General features: G+C 33.8%; 2 protein-coding genes across 2 annotated transcripts; one reads left to right on the top strand and one right to left on the bottom strand.

Moving 5' to 3' along the window:
* Positions 1-3,263: 3,263 nt before the first annotated feature.
* On the bottom strand, positions 3,264-16,555 carry LOC140441546 (macrophage migration inhibitory factor homolog). Its single transcript, XM_072532334.1, is given in 4 exon segments — positions 3,264-3,532; positions 13,920-14,092; positions 16,272-16,343; positions 16,345-16,555. Coding segments are annotated over 4 exon segments (366 nt in total). The 5' UTR covers positions 16,384-16,555; the 3' UTR covers positions 3,264-3,450.
* A 976-nt stretch (positions 16,556-17,531) lies between these two features.
* On the top strand, positions 17,532-19,880 carry LOC140442386 (uncharacterized). Its single transcript, XM_072533460.1, has 3 exons — positions 17,532-17,756; positions 18,314-19,615; positions 19,776-19,880. Exons 2-3 carry the CDS (start codon positions 18,314-18,316, stop codon positions 19,878-19,880), a joined length of 1,407 nt encoding a protein of 468 aa, XP_072389561.1. The 5' UTR covers positions 17,532-17,756.
* The last annotated feature ends 1,634 nt before the right edge of the window (positions 19,881-21,514 follow it).

Below are 21,514 nucleotides of genomic sequence, written 5' to 3'. Positions count from 1 at the left end.
TAGTGATATTGCTAATATCATAATTACCTTGGTTTAAAATCAACTTCCCTTAAGAACTAACATTCTTGAAAGAATGTCTTTCTAACGATGTTTATCTCCATGAGTGATAGATACATCGTCCCCATATTAGTTGTTTTTGTATGATATTTATGTAATTACATATATATGGGACCGAACTGTGGTGGAGATGTACATTTATACCACTGGATCTTCCTTTAATGGTAAGGTTGTCTTTAGGGTATGGCGTCGGGGGGTTCATAGTACACAGGACTGTCGTCTCTGAGGAGCGCTTTCGAGGTTTAACCATGGATTATGAGCTACTGCGTTCATACCAACATGATTTCAATCGGCCCAGTGTATAATCGATGTACAGTACCAAAGATTGCGGATAACCCTTAACGTAGCTTTTCTCCCTCTTGGTCTACGACCAATTTTAGTGTGACGAATACTATAATTCGTTGGGATAAAATATTTCCCTGAGTATTAACTCTAAAGCCCTGTTACATGCTGCTACAATGTATAGCACATAAATATTTGCCTCATAATTTTAGTGTGACGAATACTATAATTCGTTGGGATAAAATATTATCCTGAGTATTAACTCTAAAGCCTTGTAAGGAATTGCTATAAGGTATAGCATAGGATTATTTACCTTACAATTTTAGTGTGACGAATACTATAATTCGTTGGGGATGAAATAATACCCAGAGTGCTCACTCTAAAGTCATTTAGTGTATATAGTATTACAATACTGTAATACATAGTTTATAATTATGTAGTTAAAATTTTAGTTTAACGGATACTATAATTCGTTGGGTGATAGTCATTTATTTTTTTTGGCTATATTAATTTTTATATCTTATCACAAGTTAACCATTTTCACTTTATTTTGTTTAAATAATAGTACCTAAACTTACAAGTTATTATACCTATATCTAGGTATCTAGATAACTTTATTATTTGGTAAAGATTACCTTTATTATTATTTTGATGATCATAACATATAATGAGTTTAGTGATGAGAAAAATTTCTCAAGGTACTTTAGAAATTTTTCTACTGGGTGGTGGAAGTGTGTAGCGTTATAACTGCTACATTGCCTGCTTTCTTTCTTATGTTAATATATTTCGTTAATTCTATTCTCCAATTTCCATATCTTCTGTCATAATTCATATTCTTCTATATCCTCCATTGTATCTCTTATTTTTCTATATATTTTCTCAGATATAGATTGTATCAGAATTATGTCGTTACTTAATTGATTCATTATTCTCTTTTCATTTTTACTGGTATTTGGTATAAAAACCAGTTGGCGTCCAAATCTATCTTCTTTATATATATATATTTCAGTATCTACCTTTCCTATTTTCTTAATAATCATCATTTTTATCTTTTACTCAAGTTTCTAAAGAATGAATTTTATTTTCATCTCTATTTCTGTTACTTTGGAACGAGAGGTGCCATCTTTATTCTCTGTTTAGTTTAATGCTAGTGACAAAGACTCCTTTTTGTTGACATTTCCCCCTTCCCGTTCGATACAAAAGTCGATATAATGGCTTTTATTTCTAAAAATGTCGATTTTCTTCATGACTTTTGTAAAAGTATAACCAATTATTGTTGTGTCGTCTCCTGAATTAGGAGTCAACCTCCGGGATACATTTCTCAGGTGCGGGTCAATTTATATTAACATCCAGAAGACCAACCGGCCTGAGAATGGCACTATCATTCCAATAGGAGAGTTGACTCCAGGGCAAGAAAATCCACAACTAACAACATGGCTTGCTAACAACCATAGCAGAAAAGACCAGGATAAAACCTAGGATTTGGTGACAAGCATTTTTCCTTACTATAATGTAACACTGTAGCAAGAAGTCGAATAATTTTTATTTAAATTCAATATACCTAATATTTAAACATGTATTTTTCTCCCTTTTTTTTTAATATTTTAATAAACATGTGTTAATTTAACTGTGTATTGTTTCTTCTTTTTACTTGTTTGCGTGTGTTGCTCCAGAGTAGGCCATATTCACGTCCTGAGTGAGCTAGCCAGGGAGTGTTTCGTATAACATCTAATGTAGCAATTTTGCAATTGATACATTAGGGGTTATGACGTTAAAAATTGGTCCCAACGGGAAACGATTTGTCACTCCAACGTTGTTAGTGATGTTAGTCGGATTGTAGCAGCAAACTAAGGTTTGCGGTTACAAGTTGACAACAGCAGCTCAACGTTGGGATGTTACAAATTGAGCCTCGAAGGATTACAAATTGGCACCCAATGAATGTTCGTTGGAACGTTACAAATTGGTGCCTAACGTTACAGAATTAATAAAATCTTGATGACTGTCAATTAAATCTTCAGGGTTAATTTCTGTATCACCACTAGGAAGGTTTAGCGAGGAAAAGATCTCTTCAGTGACAATTTCATAATTAATTATACTATTAGCAGTAATATTCCACTATAGTTTTTTTTTAAACAATAAATAGTCAGCTTCTGTAAAATGTTTTGATCATATTCTCGCGGTTTCTACATTAAATTTGTCTCGCTGAAAACACTTGAAGACCCATACTTTACGCATTTGTTTGTCTCTAGGAAACACAAAAAAACGACACTTCGAAAAAGATTTACTTTTTTTATTATAATTGTTTAAACAACCCACCACTGCACAATACATTATGGCAACCCACTAATTAGTCTTCTTTATAAAGTAGCTACAGGTAGTCAAGAGGAAGTTGCGTACGATAAATAAATTAGGTGATATTAACACAGTAAACTGAATGTTTTCACCACAAAATTTATATAACAATATAATATACAAAGTCTTACTACATCAATGAATAAATAAAAATCTCATTCACTACGTTTTGAAGCACACAGGAAAGCAACAGATAGAGCATTTAATTTGGCATCATTAAAGTTGTCTCGGGCTTACGTCACAGGTGTGCGAGAGAGATGCAAGAACAAGCGCGTTGACTTATCTTGTTAGTTATAGTATCATGGCTGAATCAACCGTGGGCTGAATCACAGAATATTGCATAGTATATAAAAAAAGGGGGTATATACTCTGGTATATTGCTAATGAATAAATTATAAAGCAATATACTGTGGCTGAATCTAGACACGATAGATACAAGTTGTTTCATTATAACCTAGCCTCCACTCTCCAGAATTAACCTATCTCATAAGCACGACCACGTGTCAGCACAATTACGACTCCTTTATTCTATTTTTTTTTTAATTTTTTTATTAGATATATTTAACAGTTACTTTTTATAAAATTCTTAGGCATTTTCTTCATATATTTTATTGACTTACACAAACAGAATTAATTTTAAAATAATACTTATACATTTTCATTTAATTACTGTTTAAAATATTTTTTTACATTTTGTACATACTTTACAATAAAGCTAAAAGACAATACATCGTATAACAGAAAAATGTTGCTGTTTATTTATCTTCCAAATATTTCATGGAACGTTGTTCCGTTAAATCCGACTTCGCTAGTTGTCGCATCCATGAAGTGGATGTACATCCTGCAAGAATAAAGTATGTAAGTATTTATAAAGGTATCTGTAAAGATTGAATGGACAAAGTATCTAAACAAACTATGGAAATAAAAAGAAAAAAATGGAAAAGATATGATGCCGTGAAGAAACATTTAGAAGAAAAATTAATCAAAAACTGGAGAATCCTAGCAAGGGACCGATAAAAGTGAAAAACTACTGTTTGCCTATAGGCCTGTGTCAGCCATTTATCTATATCAGTGTGGTCCAACCTTTTAGACGTTGCGGGTCGTATTAAATTTGAAATTATGAAGGGCCAGAGAACTCTACTCGTTCAAAAAAAGTTTATTTTAAAAAATAATATACAAACGAAATATTATTTACAAGTATTTTATTATGGTTTACAATTTACATGTTATGTTTAAAATTTAACATAAAATAAAAAATCAATGGGATATTTGAGGCAAGGGTTTATCCTCTACTAACTTTTGCACATCTATATCTATGTTAGTCGTAGTGAGTCTAATACACGCTTCCAGAGAATCGTTTTCCATGCGATTCCGTGTTTTAGATTTAATATGCTTCAAAGCAGAAAATGTACTTTCACATATATACATATATACGTACTACCAAACATTAAATATAGTTTCAACGCAAAGTTATGAAGTTTAGGAAAACGATCCTTGGAGACTAACTTCCAAAAGGTAATAATGTCTGTACAAAAAGGGTGTACATATGTGAAATTATAAATATAATTTCAGTAAATGAGGACTGTATTACATAGGGCTGGTTCAAATAAATTAGGATATGTGGTAAAAGGTTATACAGATTATAGCAAATTAAGTTTATATAAAGTCTTACCAATTCTTCTGCTGCACATACACACACTCGCGGTATTTAGAGGCTTTCAGTCGCGGTTGTTCTTCATACGGGGAAACTGTCCGGTTACCGGTTTCTGAAGACGTGTTTCGCGGTACTAACACTTAGATCACACGAGATATAGCACATTTGCGTCTGTACACGATTTAAAATAGTACTTGCGGTATTTTTCGCGTAACTATAAGCGAGAGAGATAATTAGAGTAGAGAAAAAGCGTGGTAAGTCTGTACCAAGCGATAGGTAGCGATAGAGAGATAATACGTCTGCCTAGTAGGACTCAGCAGACGAAAGAGAGGACGACTGTCTCTAGCAACAGTCAGCAGTCAAGAGAGAGTGTCCGTTATCAACGAGAGACAACAGGCAAGAGGGCGTGACTTTCTTTGCTATCTTACAACTGTCTGTATTTCTAATGGAGTGGGGTTAAAATGTTAGTAGGAAGGGTTGGAGAACGGGAAATAATTGTAAAATTGTGGTAGAATGGTAGCTAGTAATACAGCGAAAAAATGACATGATTTTTCGCATGTGAAAAAATTGAACATACTGGGGGCGGGCGAGAAGAGTTACGCCACTGGGATAGGGTATCAAATAGTTACTTCGAGAACGAGGGTAAACCAGTATACATTAGGGGTACTGTTGTAATGAACTAAGATAACTAAAAACTAATTAAAATCTAGAGAAACTAAAGTCTATAGAAACTATATACATGTTTGGCAGAAAGTACCACTATTGGTTAAAGGGTAACCTAGCTACTTTCTTTATTGACCTAAGATATTCGCCATTAGGTGTGGATACCCTAACAGTTCGAACAAGAGAGTCTTTGCCTGGGAGCACTTCGATAATCTTTGCCAAAGGCCAGAGGAGTGGGGGAGTCTCTTCATCTTTAATTAGTACAACATCACCTATCTTTAAAGGATCAGTAGCGATGTTCCACTTACTCCTACTTTGGGTCATATGCAAATATTCCACCGACCACCTTTTCCAAAAGGTTTGATGAATTTTCGAGATATGCTGAAAGAGGGAAAGACGGTTCTGTGGTATTTCTGAGAGATCTGGTTCTGGTGGACTTGTGAGACTTTTTCCTACAAGGAAGTGTCCGGGCGTTAAGACTGAGAGATCGTTTGGATCATTTGAGAGCTGAGTGATAGGTCTTGAGTTTAAAATGGCTTCGATTTGACAAATTATTGTATAAAAAACTTCAAAGGTAAAACGAAGATTTCCTACAAGACGATAAAGATGGTATTTGGCACCTTTAATCCCTACCTCATGCAACCCAAATTGAGAAGGGTTACGAGGCACTCCAAATTTAAAACGAATAGAGTTTTCAGAGCAGAAATTAGTAATCCTCTGCGAGAAGTTCTTACTTTTAAAGAGTTCGTTTAACTCAAGAAGCTGATTGCGGGCACCATAGAAATTAGTAGCATTGTCTGACCATATAATCTCGGGAGCGCTCCGCCTTGCAATAAATCTTTTAAGGGTGAGAATAAAAGCATCAGCTGTTAAGCCGGTGACAAGTTCGATATGAACACATTTGGTGGTCATACATATGAAGAAGGCTATGTATGCTTTATATAATGGAGCCTTTCTAAGATGAGAGGATCGGATCATGAAAAAACCTCCGTAATCTACTGAGACCTTTTGGAAAGGTCTTGTCGAGAGAACACGATCGGGATGGAGATCTGCCATAAGTTGTGTTGACTTGGGTGTCATGAAACGGAAACATTTCACACAGTCGTGTGTTATCTTCTTTGTTTGTCTTAGTCCAGAGATAGGCCAATATTTCGAACGAAAATTTGACAACGTAGTCAAGGCACCTGCATGTCCCAATTTAACATGCATTTGTTTTATCATTAATTTGACAACTGAATGATTAGATGGTAGTAGCACGGGATGTTTCTGTTCGAAAGAGATAGGGGCAAATTCTAATCTACCACCTACATGAAGAAGTCCAGTTTTCTCAGAGAGGAAGGGGTTTAGTGCCCTGATAGTTTTATCAGAGATTATTTTCCGATGTTTTAACTCATGAAATTCTTTAGGAAAGGCCTGTGATTGTATGTACTTAACAATCACAGTGGTGGAGGAGCTTATTTCACAAACTTGCAGTGGTCCTAATTCTAAAGGTGAATTAGTATGTCTTTTTCTTAGATTTGAGAGAAAACGAAAAACATATGCCAGAGTTCTCTGAATTTTTGAAAATGACGAACATTTATTAAAAAGGGTTTCAAGGGTATTATTTACTTGAGATATGTCAGAAGTTGTGCTTAAAGTGACCTGAGTGTGTCTGAGTTCCAGTAGATCTCCCGTCCATTCTTTTATCCTGAATTGAGAGTAGTCTATTACACTGGAAACTAAAAAGGGGGGACCTTCGGTCCAAAATTTTTTTAAATTTGACTGAGTGATATCTGAGGCTCTAGAGGGCAAATCTGCTACGTTTAAAGAGGAACTTACATGATGAAATAAAAAGGATTTACTTAATTCTTTGATTTGACTGACACGATGAAGTACAAATGGATTCCATGTAAATTTAGTTGTTAAAATCCATGTTAAAGCGATGAGGCCGTCTGAGAATATGTGAACTTCAGATATTGTGACGTTTTTTGAAAGAACCTCAAGTACCTTTCTAGTAAGAGTGACACCTAATAAGATACCAGACAATTCTAACCGAGGAATAGTTAGTTTATTTTTTAGTGGAGCTATTCTAGTTTTCGATGCTATGAGGCGAGACGTGACCGTGTTGTCACTATACACGACTCTAAGATAGACACAAGCAGCATAAATGTCCTGAGAGGCATCGGTGAAACAATGTAATTGCATATCCGATTTAGGCAGTGGAAGTGTCAGGCATCTGGGAAATGTAATTTTAGATATTGATTGGAATGTATCCAATAATGATTTCCAATCTAAGATCAATAGGTCATCCAGTATCTCACTGTCCCAGTCTAAGGGTAATGACCAGAGACGTTGTAAGAACCGTTTAGAGTGTACTATAATGGGTGAGAGTAATCCTAAGGGGTCATACATTCGTGACACATATGACAATACTTTTCTTTTTGTTAGGGGAGGGGCCCCTTCATAAACTGGCGGCTTAAAAGAGAAATCATCTAGATCAGGTGACCAGTTAATACCTAGAACCTTAGTGGAACCGTTAACTAAGTTAAGATTGATTTCTGAAGTGGAGGCCATGTTACATTCTCTTGAAAAATCACGAGAATTTGAATGTATTTTATGGAGTTGGAAACCATGAGTGTTTAGAAGCGAGCCTAGTTGAGAATAAAGTGTATGTAAGCCTTCTAAGTTATTGGCGCCTGACAAGATGTCGTCAATATATGTCGAATTCCTTAGAGTGTGAGAGGCTACTGGGTGCGTGGTTTGATTAGAATCAGCAATATGTTTTAACACACGTGTAGCGAGAAAGGGGGATGAAGAGAGTCCAAATGGAAGACGTTTTAGTTGATAAGCGCGAATGGGTTCATCAGGATGATCTCTCCAAAGGAAATTTAACAGAAAGGTTTCCTCGGGATTTATCATAATTTGCATATACATATTGGAGATATCGGCAGTTAATACAAAGGTATATTGCCTAAAGGTTAGGAGAATATCAAATAATTCAGGTTGGCATGTGTACCCAGGGTCTAAGACCTCATTAAGAGATTGTCCACCTGCTACTTTATTATTTGGGTCAAACACAATTCGAATCCCTGAAGAACCTGCTTTTTTAACTGGGAAATGAGGCAAGAAATAATTAAATTGATGCTGTGAGTTTTGGATTTTTAACGGAATTTGTGTAATCTTGTCGTCAACTGCATAATCCTGTATGATTTTTGAATAATTGTGTAGCAACTGTGGAGATGCATGAAGTTTTTTTTCTAGATTGAGAAAACGCTTCTTAGCTGATAAGAAAGTGTTGCCTAAATTAAGCTGATTCCTATTAGTTTTAAGACCAATGTTAACCTGATATCTGTTTGTGTTTAAGATTGTTACAGATTTAATAAACTGTATCTCAGCAGGGTGTTGTGACACAGATACTTTACGGTCCAAGGGAATGTCTTCGATTTCCCAGAAGCGTTGGACGATTTGAGTGAGGTGTAAATCAACGCTATCAGCTAATTTTATATCAAACGACTGAGAAACACAAGTGACTAAATTATTTACGTACTGAGACTTAGAGCACCTTCCTCGAATAAAAGAATCGGGAATTCTTCCACTTACAATGTGTCCAAATGAGCTACCTTGAAGAATTGGAAGGCCAGGGCCAAGTTGTATGATATTACCTGTCAATATGTCTGCGCATATGTCAGCGGCAAGCAATATATCTACTTCAGAAGGAGAGTAGAAGTTTGGATCGGCTAAGACCACTTCTGTTGGCAAGTTAAGCTTATTAATAGAAATTGGGACTTGGGGTAGTTTAGTAGTGATACTGTCTAGTACTGAACATTTGATTTTAATGCAAGTGTCCGTAGCAGCAGAGAAGATAGTCAGATCAGACATAAGGGTTGAATTTGAAATAGATTGGGCGATACCATGAATCTTAAAATGATTTTTATAAGTGGGTGCCGCAATCTTCTTTAACAAGTTTTTAGAGACAAAACTAAGTTGTGATGCTGGGTCCAATAAGACCTTAACATATTCTCTTTTTCCATTTGGGGCTATGAGATATGCCTGTACAGTGCCTAATAAAACCATAGGGGCCGACGTAGAGACTGCTGAAACAGCATGAGTGGATGGAGATGTCGATCGAACGACTACATCGTGAGAAGAACTAGACGTTGAAGCATGAGGTTCAATCCTATTCCTTGTTGAAACGTGAGCATCGACTGTTTGAGAAGATCTATATGAATTTGAGTGCTCACAATGTGTGGACGTGGCTTCGCGATTTCTCGAGTCACTGTGAAGCAAAGAGTGATGCCTTCTGTTGCAATTAGAGCATGAATACCTGGAGGTACAATCAATCGTGCGATGTCTGGTTCCAAGGCAGTTGGAACAAAGAGAATTTTGTTGAACAAAATTACGCCTAGAGGAAGCGGATAGAGATTTGAAATCTTGACAAAGATATATAAAATGGTTATCCAACTTACAATAGCTGCATACTTTAGCTTTCATTATTTGAGATGGGGGTTTGTTTTTATCTGTGCTCATGTGAAAAGAGGACCTTGTCTCTTTTGAGGGTTGATGTTTCGCTTTAGAGTTTGCATAGAGATTTTCTAGATGTTTTGCTCTGTCATCTACCATCGTTAGAAATTGGTTAAAATCTTTGATTTTATTCGATTCAGGTGAAAATTCAATGGATCTGAGAGTGGCATGGTCGAGCTTTGAGGAAGTAATATGAATTAAAATCAAATTAAGAAGTTCTTTGGATGACAAGTCGAGATTGTTTAAAGCTCTATAAGAATTTGTTATAGCGAGAGTGAAGTCTTTTAGTTGTGAATATGAGGCGTTATTTTGAAGACTTTTAGTATCTACAATATTAGTTATCAATTGCTTTACTATAAGATTATGGTCTGTATATCTTTTTTCCAAAGTCTCACGTACCAAACTATAATTTTCACCAGAGAGGGGAATATTATCAACAACCTTTAATGCATCATGTGTCAAAAGGCTTTTAAGATATATAAATTTTTCAATGTCGGTGAGAGAGTCATCAGCGTCTATAATGCTATTAAAAGTTTGAAAGAATGACGGAAACTCATGTAAATTTCCGCTAAATTTATTTATTTTTAGTTCTGGAAGCCTGATTGTTCTTTGTCGAGAGTTGGCGGCAGTGCTAGTGCTATGACTTGATCCTTGTCCCGATAGTGAGTTAGAAGAGAGTGAATCTTCTATACGCTCCAATTTTTCTTCTAAGTAACATAAGGCATCCATATATTTTTCATAAGTAATATCTACTTCCTCACTTTCGAGAATAGTTTCGTCGTCAGCCAGGTTTTCCAAAGCATCCAAATACGATTTATAAGCTGCCCTAAGCTGAGTAATATATTCCCTAATTCTACAATTAGAGAGGCCTTGTTCATTTGAACTAACAACGTTCGCAATTCTTATAATGTTTGTTTTCGCTGCACGCTTTGCGCGTAAATATTTTGCAGTTTCTGCCATTTCTAATCAGACTATGTTATAGTTAGATAAAGTATAATAAGAGTGTACCAGACAGAGATGAATGATAAAGAGAGTAAAACCTAGCGACCCTTGGAAAGGGTACAAAGAGAAGAGAAAAAATATGTATATATAAGAGTGTAATGAGATTATCAACTTCTTGTTTTTTTGTGTGTGAAAATTATATTTGGTGTCGTGAATTTAATTTAAATTAACACTGAGAAAATTTTAATTGATTTAATAAAGCAATTAATATGCAAATACTTTCTAAGAGCAGAGATTATCGTAAAAATTTAGTTTGTGTCATCAAGCGATTTGAATAAAGCGATTATTATGCTAGGGATTAATGACAATAACAGCGGAGAATTCTTGTAAAAATTTATTATTCAGAACAATAGGACAAAATCCCAAATTATTTACCTAGACGTGTACCTCTGGCAAAACGTGTCAGAGAACAATACAATTAGTTGGGATTATAATGAGAATCTTTTGTTGACAAAGGCTGGGATTTTTACTACGTCACAGGTATCTATCAATGGGTCATTCTACCTGACTTTCTACCGTCTTTTAACAATAGAATCATAAAATTGGAATTTACACAGATAAGAATTATTAAACAACGATCTATCAATATATCGATTTATCAATACATGCGTATATACATATATATCAAAGAACATATACACATATATAGAAATACATAATTTCGAAGGACCAAAACTAATGAGATTTACAGCAGAGGTAAGATTTATCTGAACCGAATTAGATCAAAATATGTTCAATCGAGCATGAGATAAAACAGAGAGAATGAGGATTTACATATGACTCAAAAGTGTACCAAACTATGTAGAATCAAGATGTGAGACAGAGAGATAGAGAGTGAGAGAGAGATTATGATTTATATCCGACTCGAATAGACCAAAATATGTACAAAAAGGGTGTACATATGTGAAATTATAAATATAATTTCAGTAAATGAGGACTGTATTACATAGGGCTGGTTCAAATAAATTAGGATATGTGGTAAAAGGTTATACAGATTATAGCAAATTAAGTTTATATAAAGTCTTACCAATTCTTCTGCTGCACATACACACACTCGCGGTATTTAGAGGCTTTCAGTCGCGGTTGTTCTTCATACGGGGAAACTGTCCGGTTACCGGTTTCTGAAGACGTGTTTCGCGGTACTAACACTTAGATCACACGAGATATAGCACATTTGCGTCTGTACACGATTTAAAATAGTACTTGCGGTATTTTTCGCGTAACTATAAGCGAGAGAGATAATTAGAGTAGAGAAAAAGCGTGGTAAGTCTGTACCAAGCGATAGGTAGCGATAGAGAGATAATACGTCTGCCTAGTAGGACTCAGCAGACGAAAGAGAGGACGACTGTCTCTAGCAACAGTCAGCAGTCAAGAGAGAGTGTCCGTTATCAACGAGAGACAACAGGCAAGAGGGCGTGACTTTCTTTGCTATCTTACAACTGTCTGTATTTCTAATGGAGTGGGGTTAAAATGTGAGTAGGAAGGGTTGGAGAACGGGAAATAATTGTAAAATTGTGGTAGAATGGTAGCTAGTAATACAGCGAAAAAATGACATGATTTTTCGCATGTGAAAAAATTGAACAATGTCTTCATTTTTCTTTGCTTGAAAAAAAGAATCGGACTGTAGTTCGCACAGCTCTAATTCGTATTCTGCTGATTGGTTCTGGATGTTGACTCCCATTGGATTGTTAAAAAGCTCAAGGTCCGGTTTTAGTGCATCAAATTCCGAAAATCTTTCATCAAATTCTCTTTTTATTTCTGTAAGAACTTTTGCAAACCTCGAGAAATCGACCATGGTTTCTTCTTGATTTATTTCGAAACACGCAGGAAAATGTGTGAGGTCGTTTATTTTCATGCAGTTCTCGAAAAGATCAAGTTTTTTTGCGAAATGTCTCAATTTAACCAACCAACTGTGATGCTGTCTTATTTTTCCCCTGAAGTTGTAGGTTTAATGTGTTCAAGTTAGAGGTAATATCTGTTACAATTGCCAGTTCATGAAGAAATGTGTTTTCTTTTCTTAAAGAAAAAAAATTCTAAGGCATTTACCTGCAGTCAACCACAGCGTATCTCTGAATGTAAGGGGACATCCTTATATTCAGTATTTTATTCCTTCAAGAAAGAGATGAATTTTCGGTATCGCTGAGCCCTGTTTCCTCCTCTTAAGCTGTTTACTATCTGCACTACAGTTTTCATAGTATCGTTGATTTTAATTATCTTTCCGCAGAGAGCCTCTTGAATGATAATGCAATGAAATATAACACAGTTAACACAATTTTCCCGCAAAAGTCCAGCCAATCCCGTTATGCGTCCCGTCATTGCTTTTGCTCCGTCGGTGCAAACGCAAGAGCACTTTTGAAAACCGCCTAAACTGAGGTACTTTTAAAACGTGCAGTTTTAAAAGTTCCTCAGTTACACAAAAATCTTCACTGATGCATCTAACAAAAATTAATAGCTGATTTTTGTCAGTAATATCAACAGATTCGTCCAGGGCTAACGAGTAGTACAAACAATCACGAACTGTTTCGACCATTTTTTTAAATACATGAGTATTCAGCTCATCAACTCTTCTAGATACAGTTTGATGGGAAACTGAAACACATTCAAAATTTTTGGCCATCTTTTCATCTCCAAAGGATCGCGCCATTTTAACGGCACACCGCTTGATCATTTCTCCATCTCTAAATGCTTTTTTATTTTTGACAAGCTCTAAACATACTTCATATGATGCTGCTAAGCTTGCTGAATGAACAGCTGTCGGTTTTGTAAATAGAGATTTTTGTTTATTCAATTTAGCTTTAAGTTCTCTTACAAGAGTATTGCGAGCTTCACCTTGATATTTGTCGTATTTTGTTTTGTGCTGGGTTTCATAATGCCTACTAATATTGTATTCTTTTGATACCGCGAGTACTTGACAACAAATAATGCACTGAGGTTTGCCTTTTAATTTGATGAAGAAATATTGATTTTCCCCTTTTCCTTGGAACGTACGATTCTCTTCCAAAATTTTGCGTTTTTTTTGGCACTACTCATTCTGAATTTAACATTCAATTTATTCGCCACTGTTAATTCAACACGACACGTGCAGCTGACTGAAGCTAACTGTCCGCTCATCGGGTGTGTGTGTTCAAGGTTAACTACTTTCTTAAGATTACGGAAAGTTAGACAGGTTTGGAACAGGTAAAAGTTATCATTGGCAATACTTTTGAAATGTGTTTGCAGGGACCGCAGTTTAACGAGCCTCGGACTGATTGCGGCCCGCGTGCCTGAGGTTGGACCACACTGATCTATATGGTATCATAAAAATGAAATAGATCAACAAAAATGGTAATTTTCAGAAATTCTACTGCAGATCAATATTTTGTCTAAAATGTGTCATTCTTAATATAAAATAATGTATGTAAACTCATACCTATCTACAGGAACTCCAAGGGATTTAGAAATACAGTCGAACAATACTTTTGCATGTTTTTTGTTTTCATCAACACCCAAGACCCCATTGCTCATCAAAACTGCTTGGGCAGCAGGTTCATTGTCACCTCCCCATGACATCTTCACACCACCTACTACTGTAGCACAGCAATACTGAAAATATTAGGAAAGTTATGTGAGACTCCAAAAAATATAGCACTACATTGAAGAAACTGTTCTTCATACTTTGATTTATTATTTTGAGTGATTTTCGGTTTTTATAGCAGTAAATATATAATTTAAAAATACAGTACAATTTAAAATATAATTTAAATAATGTACACTAATAATAATAATACAATTCAGGAACAGCAAAATAACATAAATCACAGTTCACAGGATTCAAAAAGATGGCAAAAAAGGCACATTATTTGGGCGATAAAATCCAAAATGAAATAATCAACTTAGGAGAAAAAGTTAAAAAAATATAATTAAATCCTTAAAAATGTGCAAATATTTTTCAATTATCCTTGATTGCACACCTGACATTAGTCATCAAGAACATATCAAAATGGTTGTTAGATTTGTTTTTATTGATGATTTTTCTAAAACTGTAGAGGTTCGAGAACATTTTTTAGGATTCTGCGAAGTTAGCAACACGACTGGTCAAGGTTTAACTGATTTCATATTAAATTTTTTAAAGGAATCTGATATTAATATTGCCGATATGCGAGGCCAGGGTTATAACAATGGTACCAATATGAAAGGCAAACACAATGACCCACAAAAAAAATCTTACATATTAATCCCAGAGCCTTTTTTGTCCCTTGGGTGGCACACAGCCTTAATTTAGTTGCGAATGATGCAGCAAAAAGCTCGCTTGAAGTTACCAATTTTTTCAGTATTATTCAGGAACTATGTCTTTTTTTTGGCATCAACTTATGGATGGAATATTCTTTTAAAAGAAGTGCCCACATTAATTCTAAAACCACTCTCAGATACCTGGTGGGAGAGTCGAATTGATGCAGTAAAGACTCTTAGGTATAAATTGGAAACAGTTTATGATGCACTATTTGCCCTTTATAATGATACATCTAGAGATAATGACACAAGGAATACTGCAAGTTCCCTGATTAATAACATAAAATCATTTAAATTTATATGTTCCTTAGTTGTTTGGTACAATATTTTATTAAAAATAGATGTAGTTAGCAAAATCATGCAAAAATCTGTCGTTATTTTACCAGAAGCTGTACAAATGTTAAATGGAATTAAAATATTTTTAACAGACATGAGATCCGACAATGGGTTTATAAATTTGCTCAATGAAGCTAAAAAAATAGCTCAAGAAATGGATGCAGAAATTTCATTTCCTGAAGTTCATCCTGCAGTTGGTTCATTTCATTTCCTGACCAAGAAAAAGACTTTTTGTGAATATGAACATAAAGATATATTGTCTATTTACATTACTAATAAAAATAATATGTCAGCCAAACAAGTGTTAGCCTATCTCGTTGCTAACGAGTTAAAAGGAACATTTCCTAATTTATTTGTTGCGCTTAAAATATTTTTAACTATGCCAGTCACTGTAGCTCATGGGGAGCAATCATTTTCAAAACTTAAATTAATAAAAGACTACCCAAGATCTACCATGAGACAACCCAGGCTTACAAATTTAGCTGTAATAAGTATCGTGGAAGATATTTGTTTGTGACTGTTTGAATTTAGATGTGACTGATCTAGTTAGGGAATTTGCACTTAAAAAGGCAAGACAAGTTGATATTTATATTTAGATGTGTATACCCACATAGTGTTGTATTTCTCTTTTCTTTATTTTTCGTAAAATAACTGTAGATTTTTGTATTTTGTTTATAGCAAATTATATTTATGCACATACTATGTTGTATAAACTCATATTTATATTATAGGTATGTATCTATTCGTTGACTTAATAAATATATTTTTATGATTTAAATGTTCAAAATTGTTTTTATTAATTTTCCCTCATTTGTAATGTTTTCTTATGCACTTTTCCAAAACTGCTGATGAGGCCGCAGATTTGCCTATTTTAACAAATATTTCAAATTTCAGCTTAAATTTATGGTCCCCCATTACCCTTAGTGTTACCAAATTTAAAATTAATTACCAAGGCTTATTTTTACGTTATGTAATTACTCCACTCATTCCCATTTTTGTAAGTAAACCCTATAGGTATTATTAATAAATAGTATTAAAACAATTTAAAATTTCAAGGAAAAATTCTAGATTATTCTAGATAAGTCAAATATTAATTAATCAACTAGATATGGATAAATTGAGTGGACTTATCAAAGATAAATTATAAATTACTTACATTTATAGGTTTTCCTAATGATTTTGAAATTATACTGCATAATTTGGCAGGTAGATCATCAGGTATTTTGTCATTCATTGGGTATATTAGTCTCAACTCTAAAATGCGGCATTTTTAGTATTATTTATAGTTGCAGATTACCACAAATAATTGAAAAAAAATTCAAATTCAAAACTATGATATAAGAATAAAACTAAGCGTCTATATTCTTTGATAAAACAGTTGAATGATAAGATTATGATGATAATAATAATATAATATAATCGGAAAAAGTATAGAGAAAGTGTCGATTGAAGTTAGCTACAAACGAGGGACAGATTTGTATTTGGCAGTGTTGCCATATCACAAATAAATCACGAAAGAGCATGCGGTATAATATTAATGTTATTAAACATTCTTTTTCAGTTTTTAAAAGAAGTTTAATTTATTATAATTTAAAATAACTTTAAGTAAGCTTTTAAATTCTTAAGTTTTTAAGGTATTCAGGTACCATTTCATCCCAAAATTATAAGAAAATAGGCATAAAATTGAAATCAGCTGAACATCTGTTGCAATCTGACAACTAGCTTTTTCCAAGTTTTGACCATATTGCCAAGTTTATTTGCTAATCTACCAAAGGACAATTATAATTTTTTTTCTAATAACTAACTGCAACTAATATCAAAAGAAACAAATATTAATTCGTTCGAGTTTTATATAAATTTAAAATTTTTTTAAAAATACCCGATTTCATAAAATAATATAATAAAAATGTACTGTTTCAAAGCATATTTGAGGCATAAAACATATACATAATAAGGACATGGCAATACCGCAAACATAAATTTGACGGATCATTTGTAGCTAACGTCATCGGCACTTTCTCTATACTTTTGCCATATTATAATCTTATCTTATTACAAACTCTTTCCTATAAACATATACAATTCCTAACTTCACAAATCACAAAGGTTTTATATAGGAAAGTAGAACCCGGAACCAGTGTTGCGATTAGTACATAGGGAGCATAAAATTAGAAGAAAAATAAATAAAATCTAAATATATCATATTTATTTTAAAACATACAATACACTACGAAAAGTAATTACTGTATTTTTCAAAAAGTCCAATTATATTATATGTCCATGAATTGATTTATTTGTGGCCCTATGACACTACGCATTTTCTTGTATCATTTCGTCGGCTAAGAGTGTTAACCTGCTAACTCCGTTTTTTATCTAAAATGACATTTTAGCGGATTTTGAATCTTTATACCTTCATACATCATCTCACAAACCCTCTAACTCCAATATAGTTTAGAAATAACAAAATTTTAAGTGCACGTTATCCTGCTTTCTCCATAGTGATATTTTTCATAGCGCAACACTGCCATCTCCAGTATAACTAATGCAGGCAACAAGTGACCACGTGCTTGTGAGTTGCAAATCGTAGTTTTTCAAAGAAATATTAAGGTAAATTTGTGTTCTTCGTATTTTTGATAGAGAGGTAAGTGTATTTCATTGTTTAGTTAACATATGATAAGAAAAATAATTATATTCATGCTAAAAACTGCTAAAATCGAACAAGATGGAGTTAGCAGCAATTCGTTTATTTTACTTATCTACCTATGTTACAATCTAAGTACATAGCAGATTTTCTTAATGTGATTGTTGTTAGAAGTAATTCCATTAGTTCAAAGTTATTTTAAAATTTCTAGAAATTAGTGTTAAACTTTCTAATTTGCCATCAATCCCATTCCTGTTTTATGACTAAATGGGTTTTTACGAGGAAACTATGACGTATAAGTGGTTTTATCAGAAATACGGCTGTACCGTTTCATGTGTCCAAATTCCTAAGAAGAAATATTTTGGGGGCAATCTATTTTTTTATTTTCTCGGCCAGGCGAGGGAAACGTGGTAGTTGAAAGGGGTTGATATCGTTAAAACATGATATTTAATAATGTAATAAATCCAACGAGAATAATATAAAAATATTAAAGTACAAAAATATTAAAAACTGTTTTTTTAGAATTTGTAAAAATCATTGTTCTAATTCTATTGCAGATGTCTAGAGCAAGTAAAATCCTTAAGTTAGCTGATGAGATAAATGGTATTGCTCAAACTAGTGGAAAAGAATATATTGTTAAAAATGTTGGAAGTGACAATGAGACACCTAGTACAGAAAAGGTAAGTTATAATGATACAGAACTGACTGAACTTCTCAATTATTATGACCGAAATATTGTAGTCGCATTGGAAAAACCAAATAACAATGATCTAGACTTTACTCGAGATATACCAGAAGATATTTTCTCAGATGAACGCATTGACCTTAACGAAAATCCCGAAAATTTTTCAGCAACTGATGATGTTTCACATATTGAATATCAGTGGAATGAAGATGCCATATCAGATGACAGTGATTTCATTAAGCCTTTAGTACCATACTCTGACCATTCGGATTCTGACAGCTATGATGTTCCAGAAAAAAGCAAAAAACGTAAAAAGAGGTTTCAGGTTAATAAAAAGACCTGGTATTCTGAAAAAAATAAAAGTCGTCGGGAAATGGGTAAGAGCTATTTTGGAAGACAGAAAATAAATGGAAAGTGGAACTATGATATGGAGAAAACACCCCGAGAATTAAAAGAAAGATGTTGTTGCAAGACCAAAGAAAATGGATTACTTAAGTGTAATAAAATTTCTGAGGAAGAGAGAAATGTAATATTTAAGTATTTCTGTAATTTAAGCTGGGGAGAAAAAAAAGTATTTGTAGATAATACTGTAAAATCGACTGCTATAAATAGACCGAGAGATAGAAAAGACCCAGAAAAATCTAAACGAAAACAATCGTTAATGTATTATCTTCGAAGCAACGACACAGATATTAGAGTATGCCGCAAAATGTATGTACATACGACAGGTATTGGCAGATGGACATTATTAAATTGGAAAAATAACTTTTCATTACCATTGGAATCCAGTGATTATGCATCTAAGCAAAAGCCCAACGTTTATAGACAAAACAGAAGTCGTAAAAATCCATTTGAAAGCGAACATACGGCATTAACAGATTTTTTTAATTCTCTACCGTGTATGGAGTCACATTATTGTAGATCTTCTACGAGCAAAAAGTATCTTTTACCAGAGTGGTCTTCAAAACAAGAACTATATAAACTTTACGTTAACGATTGGTGTCGTGCAAAGAATATAGCTCCATTATCTATGTTTACGTTCAATAACGTGTTTAATATACAAAATCTGTCTCTTTTCCGGCCTAAAAAGGATGAGTGTGGGCTATGTGCTGCTTACAAGAATAACCATGTTTCTGAAACTGAGTACAACTTACATATTATTAAAAAAAAAGAGGCAAGGATTGAAAAACACAATGATTTCAATAATAAACGTCATGTATATGCAATGGACCTTCAAGCAGTCCTGCTGGCGCCAAAATCTAATATAAGTAGTTTATATTATAAGACCAAATTATGTGTGTACAACCTCTGTTTTTTTAATCTACAAACAAAAGATGGCTACTGTTATATATGGAATGAGAGTGAGGGAGGATTATCTGCCGAAGAATTTGCCTCCTGTTTTCATCATTTTATGGAAAACTATGCAATACCACTTATAAATCCAAGCGAGCAAAATCCAGAAATCATTATGTATAGCGATGGTTGTACATATCAAAACCGTAACGCTGTACTGTCCAACGCAGCTGTGAATTTGGCAAAAATATATAACATAAGTATTATACAGAAATACCTAGAGGTTGGGCACACGCAAATGGAGGTAGATGCAATGCATTCTACCATTGAGCGTTGCGTAAAGAATAAGATAATTAATGTACCTGCAGATTATGCACACTTTTCCAAAATTGCGAGGAAGAAACCTGGACCATACACAGTCGAGTATTTGGATCATTTGTTCTTCAAATCTTTTAAAAAGGTTGAATTAGTTAAAAGTATTAGACCTGGCAAGAGGAAGGGAGACCCTAAAGTAAGTTATATCCTCGCCACTATTTACTTTACATGTTATTTAATATTTTCTATTTTAGGTAACCGATATTCGCAGTCTGAAGTACACTGCAAATGGACTAATTTTTTTTAAACTGCGCTTTAATGACGAATGGGAGATTCTACCACAGCGTATACCAAAGCCTATGGAGACTTGTTCTTGGCGTGAACTTGATAGTCTGCATGTAAACCGTCTAAAAATAAAAACTAAAAAGTATACAGATTTACAAGAACTAAAATGTACTTTACCGGTAGACTACCATGAATATTATGACAATATTCCTCACGAATAACGGTAGATGTAGTAACTATTACAATTTTTAGTTTAAATTTTACAAGTTTTGCTTTTTTGTAGTGTCAACTAGTATAAATTTTGTAACGATACTGATTGTTGTATTAAAGCTATGTTATATTCTAGCGTAAATACATAAATAAAAATAAAACCGTTTCTTAATCTTTCATGTAAAATTACTGCCAACTCCAGATGGTGTTCAACATATATTTTCGAAAATCTGCCAACTCCATTTTTTAGTTCCGTAAACTAAATGTACGAACATCATTTGAAGAAAAGTAGTTAAATAACTCATATACTATAGTTAATAAATAGTTGTGACAAAAAAATTTCGACAACATTAGTTTTGGATAAATTAACAGGTTTTTTTTGTCTCCTGAAAACTTTACCATTCTGGAGTTAACAGGTTAACACTCTTAACCTTTCGCTACCGAAGGGTCAAGTTGTTTTGTAGTTGACGGAAGGGGTACATTATGTACCCCATGCATTTTTATAGATTAAATATTGATATAATGCAATAATTTTAGTTAAAACATAATTAAAACAAATTCAAGTATTTTTTATTGAATATAAGTAACAATAAAAAATATATGGTGTCTTGAAAAAATTAATTATCGTTTTTTTGATTAGCTTTACATTTTGTACATATTATTGTTTGAATTATTGTGGTTGTTTGATGTTCAGCACAAACAAAGAATTTACAAGAATTGCACGTTTTTCTGCTTTTGCGGTCCTTCTTGCGTGGACAAAGTAAACATCGCCCTGAGGATTTCAAGATGGTGGCGTCGTTTTCGCGATTCTCCCTTGGTGGCGGTGGGCATAATTCGTACATCGCGTTTATAATTCGTTTATTGAATTTTTGTGGACTTTGAAGTCGCCTATCGACATGGGGCTTTATAAGTTCTTGACCCAGGTTTAGTAAAAATTCTCTGCGTCTGTGAGAAGCTTCATACGCACGAT

Source organism: Diabrotica undecimpunctata, chromosome 5, assembly GCF_040954645.1.
Source record: "Diabrotica undecimpunctata isolate CICGRU chromosome 5, icDiaUnde3, whole genome shotgun sequence".
NCBI classification, from domain to species: domain Eukaryota; kingdom Metazoa; phylum Arthropoda; class Insecta; order Coleoptera; family Chrysomelidae; genus Diabrotica; species Diabrotica undecimpunctata.
The sequence above is the reverse complement of the archived record's forward strand: the minus strand, read 5'-3'. Positions and strand labels throughout refer to the sequence as shown.

Coding starts and splice junctions, on each gene's coding strand:
- LOC140442386 (XM_072533460.1), top strand. CDS start 18,314: ATGTCTAGAGCAAGTAAAATCCTTAAGTTAGCTGATGAGATAAATGGT. Junction 19,616..19,775: donor ATATTATTAAAAAAAAAGAG/GCAAGGATTGAA, acceptor TACAAACAAAAG/ATGGCTACTGTTATATATGG.